The sequence below is a fragment of the Nuphar pumila genome, chromosome 6, assembly GCF_984573655.1.
Source record: "Nuphar pumila chromosome 6, dmNupPumi1.hap1.1, whole genome shotgun sequence".
Classification (NCBI taxonomy): Eukaryota; Viridiplantae; Streptophyta; class Magnoliopsida; order Nymphaeales; family Nymphaeaceae; genus Nuphar; species Nuphar pumila.
The window spans coordinates 6,709-28,157 of record NC_143254.1 but is presented as its reverse complement, the minus strand read 5'-3'; the positions used below and the strand labels follow the sequence as shown (position 1 = coordinate 28,157).

General features: G+C 38.6%; 1 protein-coding gene across 2 annotated transcripts in view; it reads right to left on the bottom strand.

The window, feature by feature from the left end:
• LOC149833574 (E3 ubiquitin-protein ligase APD2-like) overlaps window positions 1-19,673 on the bottom strand; it is a 69,835-nt gene extending 50,162 nt beyond the window's left edge. Inside the window, exons 1-4 of one of the 2 annotated variants that reach the window (XM_090010872.1) lie at window positions 19,334-19,673; window positions 19,105-19,214; window positions 18,856-18,975; window positions 18,663-18,753 (exon numbers count right to left, since the gene is read on the bottom strand). In XM_090010872.1, coding sequence (XP_089866998.1) covers window positions 18,663-18,753; window positions 18,856-18,975; window positions 19,105-19,214; window positions 19,334-19,589 — 577 coding nt within the window. In that variant the 5' untranslated portion in view covers window positions 19,590-19,673. The remainder of the gene's footprint in view (window positions 1-18,662; window positions 18,754-18,855; window positions 18,976-19,104; window positions 19,215-19,333) is intronic. The other variant, XM_090010873.1, reaches the window with a different exon arrangement.
• Window positions 19,674-21,449: the final 1,776 nt, after the last annotated feature.

Below are 21,449 nucleotides of genomic sequence, written 5' to 3'. Positions count from 1 at the left end.
ATTTGTATATTCAAGATTCAATTTCTAAATTTCAAATCAAATTTCCAAGTTCAATTCAAACTTTGGAATTCTAAATTCATCTTCAAGATTCAAATTCAAATTCAAATCAACATTTCAAATCCAAAATCAAAGTTTTGAGATTGATTCTGAATCTCAAAATTCAAGTCTTTTCTAAGTTTTAAATTCAATCTGGGTTTTCAAAACCCAGATCCATCTTCAAAAGTCCCATTTGGACTTTCAAAAACCCAAATCCAAAGTTAGAACCCAATTCCATCTTGGATTCCAGATCTTAGATCCAATTCCATTTAGGATCCAGAATCCAATTTTTGGATTCCAGATCTTGGATCCAATTCCATTTAGGATCCAGAACCCAACTTCATCTTGGATCTCAGACTTTAGATCCAAATTCCGGATCCAATCTGATCTCGGATCTCAGATTTCGGATCCAATTTCATCTTGGATCTTAGATTTCATATTCAAATTTCATTTTAGGATTCAGACTGTGGATTCAAATTCTATCCTGATTTCCAGATTTCAAATCCAATTCTACTTTCAAATCCCATCTGGACTTCTTAAATCTATTTTTATTTTTAAATTCCATTTGGATTGCTAAGTACAAATTCCATCCTGATTTTCAACCTTAAATCTAGAATTCAATTCCACTTCAAGTATTCATTTCCTCTCCCAAATCCAAATTTAAAATTCAAATTCAAAGTCCATTTCTGACTTTGAAGCTTCATTTTTTTTTCTCATCTTCCAATCATTCTTTTCAAATTCAAAGATTTATTTTCCCAACTTTGGTCATTTCAAAGACTTAGAACTTTAAAATATCCTTCCTAATCTATCCAAAGTTCCAAGTTAGATTCAATCATTCAGAAATCATTTCTTCACTCCATTATCAAGTTCATCTCAGAAAACTTGGAAATTTTCAAAACATTTTCTCAAAAGAGCATACATCCTTGCATTGCACAAGCATGATTCTTTATGCATTTAGACTTAGGATAAATTCTTAGATAATATTTAGGCAAAGCAAAAAGGCATAAATTCGATTCTTGTTTGATTACCCCTGGTAAAGGCGTCAGGAACGGTCGAACCTCGTACCGACGAGCGAATCCCGTCTCTCCATTTTCCCGCATAATATTTCAAAACGGATGCGAGTAATTTTCTTAAATATTTTTCAAATTAAGGTCAAGTGAGACCCTGCAAAAGAGTTCCTCTCTCTTCTTTCTTTTCTTTTCTCTTCTCTCTTTTTTTCTGTCTTTTCATTTCTCCCTTCAAAAAGGAGAAATAGATATTAGAAAGGAAAAGAGAAGGAAGAGAGAGAAAGATACAAGAGATAGAATTTTTTGCGATGATCACAGTTTTGGCGACCGTGATGAGACTCGTCTTCGTTCGGTCGGATCTATGCATTTTGCTTTGCTTTGATATTATCTAAGTCTTTATTCTACAAATAGAGGTTGGAAAGGAAAAAGAGAAAGAAAAGAGAGAAACCATAAGAGGAAAAATTTTGCGATGATCACAATTTTGGCGACCGTGATGGGACCCGTCTTCGTCCGATCGAATTGTGTCTTTTGCTTTGCTCTGATATTATCTAAGTCTTTATTCTTCAAATGTCAGCTTCATTTCCATGCAAACTTTAGGAGCCTAGACTCTGTCCTAAGCTGACATAATGCATATAGGATTTAAGTATGGTTTGGTATGACCATATTGAGGAGATTATTCCATGTTCACATTAGACTTAGGTCTGAAATACAACTCTCCTTAATTCTAGAGATTGAATGCAAACAATGTATGCGAGTGTATGCTTCTCTTCATTTAAATTCTATCTTTTTAGGACTTGCATTGGAGCTTTCTGGTTTTATTGCATGTTGAGTATATTTTGAAAAACATCCCTACCTATATTGTCTCGGTCTTCACGTTGCTGGGTTGTCTCACTGAACCATAGTTCGGGAAAGAGCCTCACAACTGAACCACTTATTTGGGTTCGCGCCCCCCTACCACGTACCTAAGGGTCATAGTCTGAGGTATATCGGTAGGTGCTCAAGGATGTTGGGAAGCCATTACCTTAGAACCGAAGAAATATTTTTATGCCACGTACTTCGAGCTTCGGCTTAAGTATATCGGCATACCTTGATTGAAATCAGATGATCTGAACCATAGAGTTGGGATTAAGGTCCTACAAGTCATTTCAAATATTGCATTTAGAGTCAGCCTTTAGGGAGTGTTGTGTGCGCATCCTTGTTTGTGCAGCCATGGTTATGCAATGTTTTCTTATATTCTCTTGTGTGTATATATATATATATCAAACCTTTTCAAAATCCTGGGTATATTATTCAAAATTTTCTCTTTGTTTTCAAAACCCAGGTGTATCTTTCTTTCCTTCTTCTAATTTCTTCAATCTTTCTGATCCTGCCTCCAATTTTCAAAAATCTTAAATCCTTGCCATCTGTTTTTAAATTCTTTTTCCTCCTGTCTTTCCAATATATCTCCTAATTCTATCCTTGTTTTCTCTTTTTCATCAAGAGATACCCTTTTCAAAATGGCATTTTTTCTTTATATCCCAGTTGTTTTCCTCCCCCACAGAGAAACAACGCGATTGTCGCAAATTCTCGCGACGACCCAATCCTTAGTAATAGGATATCTTTTGTCAAATTTTCTTTCGTCAAAATTTTCTCCAAAATTTGTCTAAATATCTCATTTTATCCTACAAAGGACATTGATATTCCATCATGGTTCCTCAGTACAGTGATAGCGAGTTAGAAGGAATGGACTCTCTCCGGGCATCTAGAGGACAGGGTCAAAACAAAGGAGATGATATTGACCCCGCTATGTATGGTCTGTTCCAAAAGATGATGGCCAAAATGATGTTGGAGCAAGCCAAGGCCAATCTGAAAGAGGCAGTTCCTAAGAGTAAACTGAGGAAGAGGCCTGTAAAAAAGCAAGTTAGAATCATCAGAAAGAATATGCAGCCAGACACCACTTCTGAGGAATCAGAATCAGCCGAGGAAGAATCAGAAGAGGAAGAACAGTTTGTGTTCAGACAGAACCCTCCACGGCAGTTGCTTGAAGATAGCAACTGAGGAGCCCGAATCTGTGAACAAGCCTACTCCAGCTGAGAATCCAATACACGAGCAAATGAAGGAGATGAATCGAGCAATCAAGGATATTCAAGCTAAAAGTAAGGGCAAGCAGACCTACACTGGCGAAGATTTTTACGATGGCCTCGACGGGGATGATAATCTGGAGAACCTTCCCCGTAAATTTCTCAAGTTTGACGGAATCGGTAATCCAAAAGCCCACTTGGCTACATTTTATGCAGAGTGCAGCCGTTTCAGGAAAGATAACATGGCCTTGTTTATTTGCTTTCCCCGCAGTCTAGAGGGTATAGCGGTCAGGTGGTATGCCGACCACATCAATCTTATCGAACTACGAGAGTTCGATAAAGTGGTGAACTTGTTCATTGAGCGCTTCTTATTCAACACTGAGGCCTCACCTACACTAAATCACCTTTACAACCTGAAGCAAAATGAAAATGAGAGAGCAGGCGAATTCATCCACAGGTGGAGAAGCACCTGCAACAAGATGAAGGTTCTCATTCCAGAGGAGCATACATTGCAAATAATCCTCAACAATTTCTCTCAACCCCTGAGAAGCCTCATTGTCACTTCTCCGGCAAAATCATTTATCAAGTTGATTGAGTGAGCCGAATGGCTCGAGTCAGGAATGGAGAATGAGCTCTACGAGGGCATGCCTTTGATTAAGAGCATCCAAGACCAGAAGAAGAAGGCACCAATCACTCATGCAGCTGATACCTCCGGCCATGATGATGACAGTAGCAGGAGAAACAAAAATGACAGCAAAAGTGGCCAGAACCACAGTGCAGCTCAAGGGGAAAAGTCTTCCAAGCAGAATGACAAGTCGTCTCAGTCTAACTTTCCGCAAAAGGAAAAGATAAAACGCGAAGGTTGGAGTAATGACCGCGAGTTCACTCCTTTGAAGCAAACGCTCGAAGAAGCCCTTGAATTCATGCTGACCAAAGGATTGGTAAAACTCCCAAAGGCCACGAATCCTCCCACGGTCATGGGAAGGTTCATGAATCAGTTCTGCAAATTCCATCGGCAGTGGGGCATGACACCGATCACTGTTTCGTATTCAAAAATATTGTTCAGGATTGTATCGACAAGAGTCTCCTTGTTGAAGACGAAGAGGAAGACGAGCTAGCCATCATGACCAAGCCTTTCCCAGACTACTCAGAAGATTGATCATGCCAGAATTTTCTGCTTTCCTCCCCTTTTGCCAGTCACCTTGTAGGGGCCAATCAGCCCAGTCTTTTGTGACCTTTTGGTCAAAGTACTTGTAAATATTTCAGTCGTTGTTATCAGTTTTGCTCATCAATGAAATGTCAATTTTTCTTCATATCTTTGATATCAAATACTTCTTTCCTCTGCTACACAGGGGCATTTGTTTTTGAAAAATTATATTTTCATCTCAAAAATCTTCTTCGTCATCGGCTTCTATTAAACCGCATTAAATTCCTATTCTTCTCAGAAGGAGGGACGATCCCGACATCGTTTATGAGAGAAATGATATTACCTATGAGGTTTTTTCAAAATCATGAAATTTTGAAAATTTTCTGCAAAGTCTTCGTCACGATCGCCAAGGGTTCAATATTTTGATCCAATCTTTTTTTAAAACCAACCCTTGTGTTGATCTTCTATTCCAAAATTGGTTTCGAATCATTATCTTCAAAAATCAACCCTTGTGTTGATTTTCTTTTCCAAAATTGGTTTCAAATCATTATCTTCAAGAATCAACCCTTGTGTTGATTTTCTTTTTCCAAAATTGGTTTTGAACCATTATCTTCAAAAATCAACCCTTGTGTTGATTTTCTTTTCAAAATTTGGTTTCGAATCATTATCTTCAAAAATCAACCCTGGTGTTGATTTTCTTTTCCAAAACTGGTTTTCAAGTCATCATCTCCAAAAATCAACTCTTATGTTAATTTTCTCTTCTAAAATTGGTTTTAAACCATTGTCTTCAAGATCGACCCTCGTGTTGATCTTCTATTTTCAAAATTGGTTATTCAAACCATTATCTTCAAAAAGATCAACCTTTGTGTTGATCTTATTTTACAAAGCTAGTTTCGGACCATTGTTTTCAAAAATCAACCCTGCTATTGATCTCCTTCTTCAAAATAGGTTCGAACCATTTTCAAAAATCGACCCTCATGATGATCTCTTCAGAAATCGACCCTCGTGGTTCTTCTTCGAAGATCAGTTCTCACGTCAATCATTCTCCCAATTTCACCTTGTGGTTGATTTCCTTCCCAAAAATGATTTTTCACCTGTCTTTTCAAATAAACATTCTCCTCACTTTAAAGATCCCATATGCTGGCAGGATCAGACAAACTCGTTTTTCTCAAATTTTATAAATTTTTAGTTAATCTTGTTGTTTTCATTAATACCATTCAGTTTATTCATATTTTTATCAAGTTTACATCAATTTTATCAAGTTTTATCAATTTTTCCTCAAATTTTTCAACTTTCTACCCTTTCAGGATAAGGGATAAACCGGATGCCTCTTTCCCATGAGGTATTCCTTTATTCTATGTTCCCCTCAGGTTAAGGGATAAACCTGACCCTCGTTTTCCGAGGTGTTACCCTTTCAGGTTAAGGGATAAACCTGATGCCTCTTTCCCATGAGGTATTTCTTTATTCTATGTTCCCCCTCAGGTTAAGGGATAAACCTGACCCTCGTTGTCCGAGGTGTTCCCATTCAGGGTAAGGGATAACCCTGAAACCCCTCGTAGGAGCAATAATGCTACTTATGAGGATTTTTTTGTAAAGACAATTTTTCAATTTTTCAATTTTTCTCGATTTTGTAAATGTCTATCAATTTCTCTTTATTTAAATTTTCCCCAAAAATTCTATTCTTTCCTGTACCCTTTCAGGATAAGGGATAAACCTGATGCCTCTTTCCCATGAGGTATTCCTTTATTCTATGTTCCCCCTCAGGTTAAGGGATAAACCTGACCCTCGTTGTCCGAGGTGTTACCCTTTCAGGTTAAGGGATAAACCTGATGCCTCTTTTCAATGAGGTATTCTTTTATTCTTTTTCCTACTCAGGTTAAGGGATAAACCTGACCCTCGTTGTCTGAGGTGTTTCCATTCAGGATAAGGGATAATCTGGAAACCCCTCGTAGGAGCTATAATGCTACCTGTGAGAATTCTTTTGCAACACAAGTTTCATTAAATCTTTATTGATTTTCTAAATTTATATCCATTTCTCTTCATTAATTCTCCTTAAATTCTATTATTTTCCCACTCAGGATAGGGGATAATCCTGAGACCCCTCACAGAAGCAACAAGGCTATCTGTGAGCATTTTTTTCAAAAACAAATTTTTCATAAATTTATTCAACTTTTTCTCCACTTTTATAAATTTTATTCTTTTTCCCTTTTAGGTCAAGAGATAAACCTGAACCTCGGCCATCGAGGTATTTTCTTTTTCCCTTTCAGGTTAAGATAAACCTGAACCTCGTATATCGAGGCATTTCTCTTCTTCCTTCAGGATAAGGGATAATCACAAAGTCTTTTATCATCAAATTTTCCACCAATTTTTAGCGAATTTTCACCAGACTTTCATCAGTCTTTATCAATTTTATTGATGCTTTGACAATCTTTTTTTTTTTTTATTAAATTTTTATCAATTTTATTCTTCATCAAATTTCATCACTTTTTTTCTTTTTTCCTCTTCAAGATAAGGGATAATCCTGAAAACTCCGGCAATCATTCTCACTTCAATTTCCAAATGTCTTGAAGATGTTGGTCTCCTCTTCCGACTCTCGATTAGAAAAGCTAGAGCTCGTGCGGGTACATTTTCAAAACCCAGTGCTCGTGCTAGTACATCCAAAAAACCAACGCTCGTACTGGTGCAATTTCAAAACTCGGTACTCATGCTGGGGCATTTCTTGAAAAACCCAGTGCTCGCACTGGTACATCTTGTAACGACCCCAATCCATACCCTTTGAAAATGCGGAATATTTTTTTTTTCTATGCGAAAACCTTCCCAGAGATCTGGGGTCCTCACAGTTCCACTTTCCATTGGATAGCCCAATCACCACAAACGAAGTTGCAATCTTCATCCATTAGAATCAACTAAAACTCTTTTATTAATGAGTAAGAGAAAATTTCAAAGACAATGTTTTATTCAACTGAAAATAAAGCGACAATTGGAAAGAAGCAAGAAGAATTTAAGAAAGAGCCACTATGTCCTCTGCTGAAGCTGACAAGCCCAAGTATGACTCTCATCCATCCCCAGTAGTCAGTCCAGCCTCACTGTTCAACATGTCCTATCAAAAACCAACAAAGTAGGGTGTCAGAACCGAAATTCTGAGCACAGCTACTTCTAAAGAAACCAGGTGAGATGAAGAACATGGATAAGATTTAATGCAGTGATTTGAGTGAGTGCAGATATAAAATTTACAACATTCAAATATCCATACCTACCAACAATTACATATGCTCATCAATCAAGAACAGTAAATCAGTACCATATATCAAGAACTAAATTTTCAAACCTTGCAGCATGATTTCAATAAGTAAATCCTAGGCTACCACCACATCATGTCATGATATCAAGAATGATTCAAACATGCATGATCTAATGCATAACAGAAAAATGCATGATTATGTGCAATGCATGATTTCTTCTGTTATCTTTCATTTAAGTTTCATCTTTCTCTATTAAATGCACCCATCTTTAAGCTCATCTTTTTAATTACCGTGGCCCGCGGATACACCAAACAAGTACAATCCCCGAGGTCAAGTATACCTTAACACACAATTTGTATTTTGTTACTGGGTTCCAACTTAGCCCTCGACCGAATCACCTTCGGAACATTAGACCTCCACATCTAATGTCGGGGACACAAGGGACACCCCACACCCACAAGTGTCACTTCCTTGGTACCATAAACAACAGCTGTGTCAAATACACCACTCTCGGGTAAAGTGGCGGACTTTACCTAAAACCGTGGCCAGGAGAAAGAACCTCAATATCGGGTTCAGGGGACCAAAATACAGCACACGGAGTTTTTGTATCCTCACAGTCTCCCCAAGACCGGATATCCAAGATTCTCATACTCCAGATGAGATATCCCAGAATGTATATTACACTGTTCTTATTCATTATATTTTATTAAAGTTTATTCTTTAAGTTTGCAACACCATATGCAAAAGTAAAGTGAAAACCCGCATCCTCCCTTGTGGGGACCCATTCGGGACTCCAGCCCGTATAAACCACTAGAACAGTGTAGTAATGTGTCAAACCATCTTATGTGGTTCAAGTGATGCAATTAAAAACATATGTGAAAGAAAACCAAACCCACGGCTCTCCAGGCCGATAATGGCCCATTTAAACCATCGGTGCATCACATAACAAAACCAAAATAGTGTTTCATTTATAACACCAAGCCAAGTGCCAAAAAGCATATATATTCATGCAAATATAAACCCAAACATATGCATGTCATAATTCATTCATATGCATTTTCAATATATGTATGTTGCCTACATCACATATGGGTATTAACCAAATCCATGTCTTCTTTTGAGTGTGTGAGTGTACATGTACCATTTCACATAATAATCAAGCGTACATGTTCAAGAAGAATTACTAATGATTGAATCATGCTCACACTCATGTGTACCATAATCATAACAGTCAAATGAAAGCATAAACCTCCACGGCAAGTGTTTCCATACAATCCAATACACAAGCTTTTAAATAACGCATGGACTCAAGACAAAAATATAATGTTCAGCTAGAGACATCCAAGCAAGATACATTACATATACAAATTTCATTTTCATGTATCCATCCTCCCTAAACAGTGTAACATGAGCACCATTATACACAACTGAAAATTTTCAAGTTATGTTTCAATGATCCCACGCTGCATCTTACAAATTTTGAGCTTAACCACACTCAAGAACCAGCATGAGATACTTTAAAGCAATTTCGTGATTCAAATAATAATATGTTTAACCAAACCAGCTATATTCATGTGCTGCAAGAACAGAACAAAGAGGAATTCTCCAGCATAAGCAATAATTCCAGCTATTACCCATGAATAGATTTAGTATCATGACCACCATATTTAGCTTAATGCGCAGCACGCATTCAAGTTGTTTACCTTCACAAATTCCATGTCAAAATAGCCCACATACACAGGAGTTTTATTTTCTGGTTAGCACTGGAATAGCCCACAGAAGGTGGGTACCTAACAAGTATTTGTTTTCTTTCAGTCAGCCATAGACTAACTGTTAAAATGTAAAACTGTACATATATGTATATATAATAATATTATATTATTATATATATATATAAATACATTTTTCATTTCTTTCTTTTCTGTATTTTTTTCCTTTATTGTTAAGATATTTATGACAAGAAAACTCAGAAAATGAAAAGATGAAAATACCTTTATACCCCATTTTGGCCCAAATAGGTTGTTTTGGGCTTGGGTATGTGATGGTATGTCTTCTCGTAGCAGGTCTTCAATAGTGGATCGTCCTCCAGCTCCTTGCATGTGTCGGAATGATCCAGATGTGCTGCATCAGTTTGTGTGGAGTAGGTTACCTCTCTTATTTCTTTGTGTTACTCCTCTCTTATCCTCCTTTAATATTGCCATCATTCCGTCATGGATTCCAATTTTCAATCGCTTTCTTTAAATTTTTCATGTACTTTCCTACCCCAATTGGTTTCGAAAAAACTCAATAATTCTAATTTTTTTATCTGAAAAAGCCAAATTACCCATTTTATAAGAAATCAAGATCTATCGAGACATTTGGATGAGTCCATCTTGATTCCACCAAAGTTTATTGTGCAGGAAGATAAAGATGAGAAAGGGAAGGTTCTCTCATCAAGGCAGATCAAAAATCTAAAATTTGTCAATTGGGTGAAGAGGGATCTCTCTCTCTCTCTCTCTCTCTCACACACACACACACACACACACAAAAAGTTTTGATTGGTGTTCTTCATGATTGTAGATATATTTGGCCCAGACTTATTCACAAATTTATGAGTCTAGGATCATGTATTTGAAGCGAAAGTTTTAGGGTCTGAAAAAGACAAAAATACTAGCATCATAGATTATCTTAATAAAATCAAGAGCATGATTGACCAACTTACTCTCATTGGATGTGAAGTATCAAACAAGGAAAAAGCACAACAAACTCTTAATGAGTTAGGTTCGGAGTATCATGTTCTTGCTACCACCCTATCATGTCTTGATAACCTTCCAACCTTTAAGAATTTAGGGCTCAAGTTGTTAGATTATGAGATGTCTCTTAAGGGCTTGTCCAATCATGCAAACAAGGGTCAAAGAGACTCACATGATGTTCTTTTCACGGGATCATTTCATGAAAGAGGTCGTGGTAGTTTTCGTGGAGGTAGAGGTCATGAAAGAAATAATAAAGTTGGTCATGGATTGTTGCCTACTCTGAATACACCTCCTTCGGTGAATAATCAAGGAGGACATGGTATTCCTACCTATTACCTATGCAAGAATCTTGCACACATAAGACAACCCTAAGTATAACTCAAAAGAGAATTTGGTCCAAAGCAAGCAAGAAGGTGGAGGTCAGTGTCGTTAAAAGTGTGCCTCGAGGCACAAAAGGCATGCCTTGAGGCGCACAGAAAAAGTGTAAATGCCATGAGCCGTGCACCTCATAGGCAATGAGGCGCACGCCTCATTGATGTTGGGTCAAAGCCCCCATTTGACCCAAATTAGGGAGGCCTCGATTAGGTCTCTCTCTCTCTCTCTCTCTCTCTCTCTCTCTCTCTCTCTCTCTCTCTCTCTCTCTCTCTCTCTCTCTCTCTCTCACCATCCATGGCGATCACCAAGAAACCATTGCAGCTCAACAATGGCCTCAACTCAAACGTGTCGGCATCCACTCTAGTGGAAAACCTGAAACCGCCAGTCGGAACACTGTCGGCAAAGACCATCGAGGAGATGTACTAGAATAAGACCCAACTCAAGCACATCCTCCTCCTTCCTGACACCAACATTGGCTCGGTCAAGAAGCACACCCAATCGTTGTGGGTATACGAAGACAACCAGATGGTCTACCGATCGATCAGCTATGTCCCAAACCTCTACAAGATCTTTGACGAGATCCTCGTCGACGCCGGGACGGCAGTGACATCAATAGCTCTGGCGTACTTCCATGAGTACCTTCTCTATGTTTGTGTTATTCTCCTTCTTTTCCTTTCCTATTTTCTTCTCATTTTTCTTTTTTTTTCTCTTCTTTTCGTTCGTTCCTCATCTTCTTTTTTCTTTCTTCGTTTTCTTTTTTTCCCCTTCCTCTTTTTTTTTAATTATATTCTTCTTCTTTTTCCCCTTCTTTTTCTTCTTCTTTTCTTTTGTCTTTATTCTTCCTCTTTTTCTTTTCTTTTCCACTGCTTCATGGTAGCCTGTTTCTGTTTTTTTTCTTGTTAATAGAGACAATTCAGATTTTTGTTTTGTTTTTATAGTATGTTGTCCTCTATATAGAATTATTTAACTGTTTTTTGTACATATGGAAGATGTATATGAATTACTCAAATGTTTTTTATTTTTTTATCTAGCAGTTAAAATAATGGTCTAATGATACAAAATGAAGTCTTGTAAATTTTGATTATGCTGTCTACTTTTTTTTGTTGTTTACCTAATAATAAAACTTGTGATTTAAGTTCTGAATATATGTATCTGAATCTGTTGGATTCTTTCAATTGCTAATTTGGTATGATATATGTATTTGAATCTTTGTTCTTTACATAAGTTCTCTATATTTAAAATTGCAATTGAACAAATACATTAACTTTGGTTGCTTTTGTTACTTAAAATTTGGTTGAATGCTTATATTTTTATTAGTTACTAGTTAGATTCTTAGATAGATCAAGTTGCATTAATGTTATTGTTATATGTTTTTCTCGTACCTTTAGGTATTTATTTTTAATTTTCTATTTGTTGTTGGTTGTGAATTCATGAATAAAGCATTTATTTATGTATTTGTGTATTTTGAATATTTTTAAGTTTTTCTTTTTTTAATTTATGCTTGTGAGGCTTACGCCTCGCTTCTTATTTTGGTGGAGTGTCTCGCTTCATATTACCTTTGACAAGAATCTCTTATTGGCAGTACGTACCGGGCTGAATTTGAAGCAGAATGAGCAAGGGATATGGTACATTGATTATGAGCAGCAAATCATATAAGTGGTGATGTGGGTAAGTTTTCTTAATTGATTCCTTATCGTGGTAAAAGCAATGTGATAACTGGTGATGGAACTTGACACCTCATATCACATGGTCAAATTTCCATTCCTATGTCAAACTCCAAGTCTCTTACCCTGTCAAATGTCTTTTATGTTCTAAATATTAAGAAAATTGATTAGCCCACTCTAGTAGGTCTTTTATTGAAGGACTTGTTTCTAGTAGTTTAATTCTCAAGTGTAGTTTAGATAAGATGTTTGAAGGTTCTTTGTGTCCTAGTTGTCAAGTGTGCAAGAGTCATATATTGCCCTTCTCTTTGTCGGATAATGTTTGGGGTCTTGCATCCAAGACTTCATTGTCTGGGAGAAAATGTTATGTTATCTTCGTTGATGACTTCACACGTTATTCATGGATTTATTTTATAAAACACAAATTTGAGGTCTTTAGTATATTTTGAAGATTCTATGTGTTTGTTAAGAATCAATTTTCGCTTCCCATTCTCAATTTCCAATGTGGCGGGGGTGGAGAGTTTTGTTCAAAAGAGTTCATTGATTTTTTTACATGATAATGGGATCAATCAAAGAATATCTTGTCCATATACACCTCAACAAAATGGCATTGAAGAAAGAAAGTATTGTCATATTGTGGAGAGTAGTCTTGCTATGATTCATGTAAGTAATATGCCTTTATTCTTGTAGACGGAAGCTTTATGTGTTTGTGATAAACAGGTTACCAATGAAAAGGCTTGGAAATAAGTCACCTTCTTTATGTTGTATGGGAAAAATATGGACTATGATGAGTTGAAAGCACGGGGCTGCACTTGTTATGTTCACATAGACAAAGCCTTAAAGCCTTGAGAATGAAATTTGACAAAAGAGCTCATGCATGTAGATTTCTTGGATATGTGGATAATTATAAAGGATATTGATGCTATGATCCATCAGAAAGATGCATCTGGATATCGCAGAATGTGGTATTTGATGAGTTGTTCAAATACATGTCAAGAGTCATAGATGAACAGGTTACAGTTAAAGATGTTGCTTAAGCGAAAACTTCCCAGCCATGGCTTAGTGCTGAATTGTTTGGACTTCCTAATTTCGAACTTTTTTTCAAGAGAAAAATAGGAGCTCACTTGAACCAAGTATTAAGGAATTGCAGCCACTTTAAGGGAACATTGAACAAGATGAAGGGCAGCAAAAAGTTGTGGATCAGCCCACAGCTGAATTTCAGAGGTATAGTAGGAGATTCAGGTTTTCAGAGGCATGACCAGCAATCCAAGAGGTTCAACATGTTGAAAATAGTTCTATTGAGCTAAGGACATCTGAAAGAATTCGACATCCAATAGAAAGGTGGGTGAGTTATGCCAGTTTTTCCATAGATCATCAATTATTCTTGACTGAGATAAGTAAGCATGACAAGCCTAAATCAAGCGCCCAAAAATAAAAGATGGGTGGAAGCCATGAATGAAGAGATGAAAACTCTTCATGAATGTCAAACATGTGAGGTAGTGCCAAGACCTAAAGAGAAGAATACAGATTGATCAAAGTGGGTTTATAAGATAAAGTATAAACTCGATGGCTCAAGAAAGATACAAAGCTAAACTTGTAGCAAAGGGTTACACTCAAGAGTATGGCTTAAATTATGATGAGACGTACAGCCCCATTGTTAAGATGTGGATAATCACGTTGATTTTGTCCTTTGCATTGGATTACAGTTGGCCTCTAAATCAGTCGGATGTGAAGACTATGTTGTTGCATGGTAACCTAAAAGAGGAAGTGTATATGGAGCAGACCACAGGATATAGTGTTAAAGACCTGAGGTCACATGTTTACAAACTAAAGAGATCAATATATGGCTTGAAGCAAGCCTCTAGATTGTGGTTTGAAAGTTTTTTCTTTGGAGATTCAAAATCACGGTTTTCAACGGTCTCCACTTGATCATTCTCTTTTTATTCATAAAAGAAAAAAACATTATTGGTTATTTATGTTAACGATATTATTGTGACGGAATTCAAAAGAGCATATTAAAGAGGTCAAAATTTTCCTCGCTAAGAAATTTCAAATGAAAGACCTTGGGAAGTTAAGTATTTTTTGGGTGTCAAGGTAGATAGGAGCCAAGATGGTGGTCTCATACTGACTTAGCATAAGTATATTATCGATCCTACTGCTAAAACTGGTATGAAAGATTGTAAGCTAGTTTTCACACCAAGTTCGATACATCAAAGGTTAAGTAGTACAAGAAGGGAGTTCTATTGTGATTCAACTGAATATAGAAGCATAGTGGGTATGCTTCAGTTTCTCACGTTTACAAGGCAAGACATTGTATAAGTCGTGAATCAAGTATCTCAATTCATGTATCAGTCGAGGGTTAGTCATATGGAGTCAGGAGTCAGTAAAAGGAATATTGAGATACTTAAAGGATACAACAGGAGGTGGGCTGATATATAAAAGAAGATTACAAGGAGAGGACGTGCTAATGTTGATGGCGATTGAGCAGGAGATACAGATGAAAGGAGTTCATGGTTTAAAAACATGTCGAGTCAACCCAGTGACTGAGTTGACACTGAGTTGACTCGGTTCAACTCGATCATTTACTGGTTCAACCCAATGAATGACCCAGAAATGAACAAAACTTTGTCAAGTCATGGGCTGACTCGGCCGAGTTAACCGAGTTTTAGCATGACTCAGCCAAGTCAGGCTGAGTCATACATATATATTATATTTTGTATATAATTACATATATTATATAAAATATAATATAAATATTATTTATATTATATATATTATATATAAATTTATGGTTATACATATATTAATAAAATTATATATTAAAAATATTATAAAAAATTTCATATAATGCATATTATATATAATATATTAGTAACATACTATAAAATATACATAGTATATACATATTTTATATAAAATATAAAGTTACCATGACCCATCCAAGTCATGAGTCAATCAAAGATGAGCCGAGTGACGAGTCACTAGGCTTTAAAACTATGAAGGAGTTCTATTTCTGGCTATTGTGTTTATATTGACAGAAATTTAATATCTTGGAGTAGTCGAAAGCAAAGAATTGTTGTCGTATCAAGTATTGAGGCTGAATACAGGGCTATGGCAGCAACGACTTCAGAGTTAACTTGGATGAGGTTTCTTTTGAGTGAGTTAGGAGAAAAGGTGTCAAGGTCGGTATTATTTTGTAATAATCAAAGTGCTATGAGAATATCATTGAATCTGGTTCAGCATGGTAGGACGAAGCATATTGAGATCGACCAACATTTCATCAGGCAAAAAATTGAAGATGGAGAATTAGAAGCTACATTTGTGGGAACAGAAAATCAGATTTATTTACCAAGGGTCTAACAATGCAGAAAATTTTGGTACTTGAAGAACAAGCTGCCCATAGTAAAGACCATGTAACACTTGAGGGAGGCTATTGAGACGTCATTGGGTCACATGCCATGTGGTTTTAATAATTCTTATGTTCCTTTTCTACCCCTATCAATTATATATCATTTTTGTATTCATGGGGGTAATGTTGGCTGATATAAAATAGAAGATATACCACACGTTTCCATAAGGGAAAATGTGATTCTGAGAACCTCCCTATTCTTCTATTCTCCTCTTTTCCTCCTTCGCAGGAACTCTGAAATCCCAGCATATACCAAACTCCATTAAGGCCTAGGCCCGGCACAGTTCCTAGCAAGCTGGACATGGGTGGCCCAGCTGGGTATATAGAGTGATGAAAACATGCTAAATGGTTTTCCAAGCTTTTTTGTTTTAGTTTTAAATGTTAACCATACATATATGAAGGTGCTTTATTTTATAGGGATCAGACCTTTACAGTGTTTGATTCTGATACATGGGTAGGTTTTTATAAAGTTTAAAAAATTAACGGCTCAAAAACTTTGTAAATTTTTTAGGCTCCAAATATCTTCTTTTTTCCATAAAAAAACATGATCCAAGTGTTGATTCCTAGTAAAACAACCATACCGAACACACCTACGGGGTCAGAATTGCGAGAAAATAAAAGCACCAGCAAACATGAAAACCCCATTTAACATGTTTTAATCACTATATATACACACACACACACATGATAGGGCCCAACCCAACTAGGCCTATGGGCCTAACAGCGAAGGTGTGAGCCTAGGCCTGGCCTAGTAAATTGATGGGAGGAGCTTGACCAGGACAGACCCAATCAATGGTGCGGTCAATTTGCAGGTTCAGCTGGGCTGAGCCGACCTATTGTCCATCGCTAATTGCCTGGCACTGCCTAATGGGTATGCCAAGGTAAATCATTGAACAAAGAATGATCACAAAAATTAGAGAAGTGGCATTCACCATCAATTGGATCGCTCAATCTGGAACCAAAGAGAAAGTATTTTTGCCCAAGGATTCTTTTGCTTGGTTTACCACTCTCTACTACATATATACATAATATATCAATATATTTACAACAAAATATGTTATGGTTTTGAACCATGACATGATACAGTGTTACACTCGTTGTGTAGATCTAGCCACGAAATGTTATATCCTATGTCACATGGGTGCGGGTGCGGGTGCGGCGATACGGCACTTTAAAAAAACTTGGGTGCGGGGGTTGCGGGAGGGTATATATATATATATATATATATATATATATATATATATATATATATATATATATATATATATATATAAGAAATCTCGAACAGACTTGGCTCTGTATACCTAGACTGATTCAAACCTGGGTTTACCTTGACCCAGGTCTGAATCTGACTGAGTCAAAGTAAACCCAACAGACCCAGGTCCAGATACGAGAGAAGAATAAAGCAAAAGGTGTAAATTTCAACAAAAGAAAACACTTCTTTTCCCACTCTTCACAGCAAAAATATTTAAAAAAGGGAAATTTGAGGTGCCAGCTGTTATTGATTTAAATTTCAGAAAGAAAAAACATTAAAAGCAGGCAGGTTACAGCTGGTTGAGGATGACAAGTGCCAGTTGATGTGACAATACAAGGGCCACGTATCTTGCTTTCTTTGACAATTTTTTTTTTGGTAACTCTCTCTCTCTCGTGACATGTTTGCCGCATTGGGTGCAGCACCTGCGTCGCGTCACGTTGATGCGGGTGTGAGGGCCCTTTTGCCAAGTCCTTGTAACATAGGTTATATCTAATTGTGTAGATGTGTTTTAACATGGTTTATTTACTATATTGGTAGGATTAATCATGTCCAATACAACATAAGGTTTAGTTTTGAAGACAGTGAATGGCTCAGAAAATATGATGATAAGGTTGGCTTCAAAATGATGCACAACCTCATGTTGGAGTCAACTTTGACACATCAAAATAGTAAAAAGAACATACTAAACATGATTCAAAGGTTAATGTTGAACTCTCATGCTCATCTAAAACAGGATATTGAGCAATTGCCAGAGCAGCAATTTTACTTTATTCCTCCTCAAGCTTTTTAGTTCCTAGTTCCATTTCTTAAATCTTCTGGACATTGTTAGCAATACCATATGGTTCATGACATTGTTAGCAGTACCAGATCATTGGAGATGCCTGTTTCTTGAACTTCCTGAAATTGCCTGCCAATAAATCCCATTTGTTCGGATGGAGACCTCCCTCTCTCGATTGTTGATTCCTCCTCAACAACACACTATTGTCATACCACCTTTTTATTATTGACTGGATTGGGGGCAGGGATTTAACTTTGAAAGAAAAAGGGTAGAAGTATTTCAACAAAGGACACATGCCATAGATAACATGAGTGGGCTGTATCCACCAATCACAAAGAAGTTACTGCACACGGTTGCTGTTATAAAAACCACTAAAGACCAACCAAGTAGCCATAGGTAAGAAAAGCTTACTGCTTGCAGCTTGTCATATGTTCTTGGTCACAAATCCATCTTGATGGCCACTACCATATTATGGTATAACATTGAGTCCTAGAACAACTTAACAAACTAATCATCATCTAGTTATATCTGGCAAAAAGTTTACGATCTTTTGTTGCATTCCATTTATACAATGACATGGATTTCACTTTCTAGGTTGACATTTTCTCTAAGAAATTGGTTGTATAGAGATGGTGACACCTTCCCTTACCACAAGCATATAATGTGACGAGGAGGTACTAAGGTAAATGCTATAGTATAAACCTTTTCATACACGGCTTGTTTAGAATAAATCATAAATGTAGAGAGTCAAAGTTGATACATGGATTAATTAAAGTCAGGTCAAATGTAGCCATGCTAAGTTTAATCTAAGCGTATGATATTGAGAAAGAATAGCACCAACAGGCATAGCGAGGACAGGTTGCCGGGCTGCTGCTGATCAATCACATTAAGGTTACGACTGTTCTATGGTTGGGGATGATTGGAGACTTTTCTTACAAATGTAGAACAGGCAAAGCGTACCTTCTGCAATTATAAGTGTCAATGGAGAAGAACCGGTGATAGTGTATGAGATATTGATTTCAGAACCCTTGTTCAGCTGGTACACCCACTCCTATGATGAAGGAAGAAACCATTCATATGGAATATGCAATATAAAGTGGTTATAAGAAGATGAAGGAAAACCATTATCCAAGATGAAAGAAAGAAGATTTGCCTTGTGGGTGTTGGGCAGCAGTTGTTCATTAAAGGCTTCGGACCAGGAGGTATCCACTTCTAAAGGAGGTGGTTTGGAAAAGCCATAAAGCATCGGCCCAGGTTTATCATCCGCTTTCACCTGGAATAATAATAGAAACGGTAACGATATCAAAGGAAAAAATAGAATCGACGAAAAAACAATAATAGTCGAGAGAGAGAGAGAGAGAGAGAGAGAGGCAGAGAGCAGCGTAGTCTTGATGACAGATACCTTGATCTCCTGAATGAAGAAAGAATTGGCCTGGAGAAGGCAGGAGGAGTTGGGTCCGAGGCTTAGGTTGAGAGATCCATAGAAACCAAGGATTAGCGTCATAGATGCTGCTGCCAGTCAGTGGCCAGAGATCAACCCGATTTCAATTCAGCGGTGAAGGGAAATAGGAATTAGGAACATTAGGAAAACGAAAGAAGAACATGATGCAGGGGAAGGGAGACGATCTCACCGAAGAACCAAAATGTAAGGAGAACCACAACGCATGACCAGGCCTCCTCCCGCAACTCATAGGTGGACGCATTTTCGGATGATAAGGAAACATTGACACGGTAAGACACAGTGGAGGGCGGTTCATGGTGATGGTGGTGGTGGTGTACGTCGCTGGAAGAAGTGGAAGGAGCGAAGCGTTCATGTGAAGAAGCTGTGGGAGAATTCCTGTCCCTATCCCTGTTCATGTTCCCGTTCACGTCGCTCGATTCTTCCATCCTGTATGATAATTTTCACAAACAGGAAACGAGAGAGAGAGAGAACCACCTCGCCAAGGAAGGAGTTGGCGCCACCGTTTTCCATGGAATAATAGGAAGCGGACAATGTACTCTCTCTCTCTCTCTCTCTCTCTCTCTCTCTCTCTCTCTGCTTCTCACCAAGCGGTCACTCGACCTTCTCCGGACAACGATCCCATGACCGGTAGGTACTGAGAATGTTAGGTTTGCGGCGTGGGAGAGGGAGGGATGGCAGTGGACCGGGGGAAAACGGGGCCCCGCCTCGTTCTATTTGGACCGGAGACGAAGGGCATGAAACGGGGATGGACTTACGCTTTTCCCCGCCCCCGCCCCCGCCCCCGCCCCCGCCCCAGGACGGTTATCGCTGGAGTCCATATCGAGTGCAATGTAATTGCACAATTTTTGTGCCGCGCCATCTTAAAATGGTGACTTATGGCAAAGATAGGGATGGCCGTGGACCGGGGCGGGGGCGGGGGCGGGGGCGGGTGCGGGGGACAAGGTCTCCACCCCCACCCCGTCTCAAACAAATTATCCCCATCCCTGCCCCGTACCCACCCTGCCCCACCACGCCCAGCCACGCCTCACCCCGCCATGGATCTCACCACCACCCGAACTCCTCAACTTCTCCATCAAGCTCTCCGTCATAGGAATCATGGTCGTCTTCGTCGTCAGGCCGCCACTAGTCCTCTTCATCCTATGCAGGAAGTTCGTTGTGGTTGTGCTCCGCTTCTTCGACGGCAACTCTGTCTTCTCCCTTCCGCCAGGATTCATCACTCCCTTTGAAGTCGCCATCATCGTCGTTGTCGCGACGCTTCGACTGGGGTTGTAGCCCGAGTCCAAGTTCTGGTGGTTCGAAGAGCTCGGTGGGTTCTTCGTTGATAGCATACTCGTGCGGCTCTTGTTCGTCCTCGACCCCTTCATCGGCCACTTCTTCGATTCAGTCTCGACTTCCTTCACCTCGACCGAACCGGGTCTTTCTGGCTCCTCCCGAGCTGCCGGCTCGGGTTTTGCTTTAGGCGGTTTCGCGGCCTCCGACTGAGACGCAGAGAGGGCTCTGCGCTTTCTGCTGACCACGACCGGGGGGGACGGGGTTCACTGGCATTGAGTGCCAATGTTGCGAACCAAAGACAACCAATCTTGCATCTCATCCCTTGCAAAGCTGGTGGACGAATCTGGCACCGATGATGATGGTCGTCGATGGTGGACAGAGAGAGAGGGCTATGGGCTGACGAACCTCGTGTTGCTGTTGCACACGATTTAGGGTTAGTAAGTTAGTATATATTAATATGGTTTTCTTGTAATTTTATTAGTTAGGTTTAAATATTTTAGTAATTTTATTAACGGGGATGGGGCGGGGGAAAGTGTAAGTCCATCCCTGCCTCCATCCCTTCACGGGGATGAATTTTAACCTTCATCCCCGTTTCATGCCCTTCATCCCCGGTCCAAACGGGGCAGGGCTCCGCTTTCCCTCAGTCCACTGCCATCCCTAGGCAAAGACCTAATGGCGGGAAGACTGAAGTCGTTATATGAGCCGGACGCCACTTGGGTTCTCAAATTTGGGTCAAACCCCTTTGACATCCGAACTCAAAAAACTCGAAAGAGGGGGATGAAAGCCCAACGTTCTCCTGCCTTCCCTCTTTCGGCACGACGCTGTCTACCTCAAGCTGGCCCTTTTCCTGATTGTGTTTTTGCCTTGTGAAAAGCCCATAGGGTAGAGAATGGTTGGTTGGATTTGGCTCAAAACTATTCTTAAGTTTTTTATGTTTTTTTCTTATTTTATTAAGATTATGGGTTCTACAAGTTTAGTTTCATATTGAGAATTGTGGGACTTTTCTTGTCCTA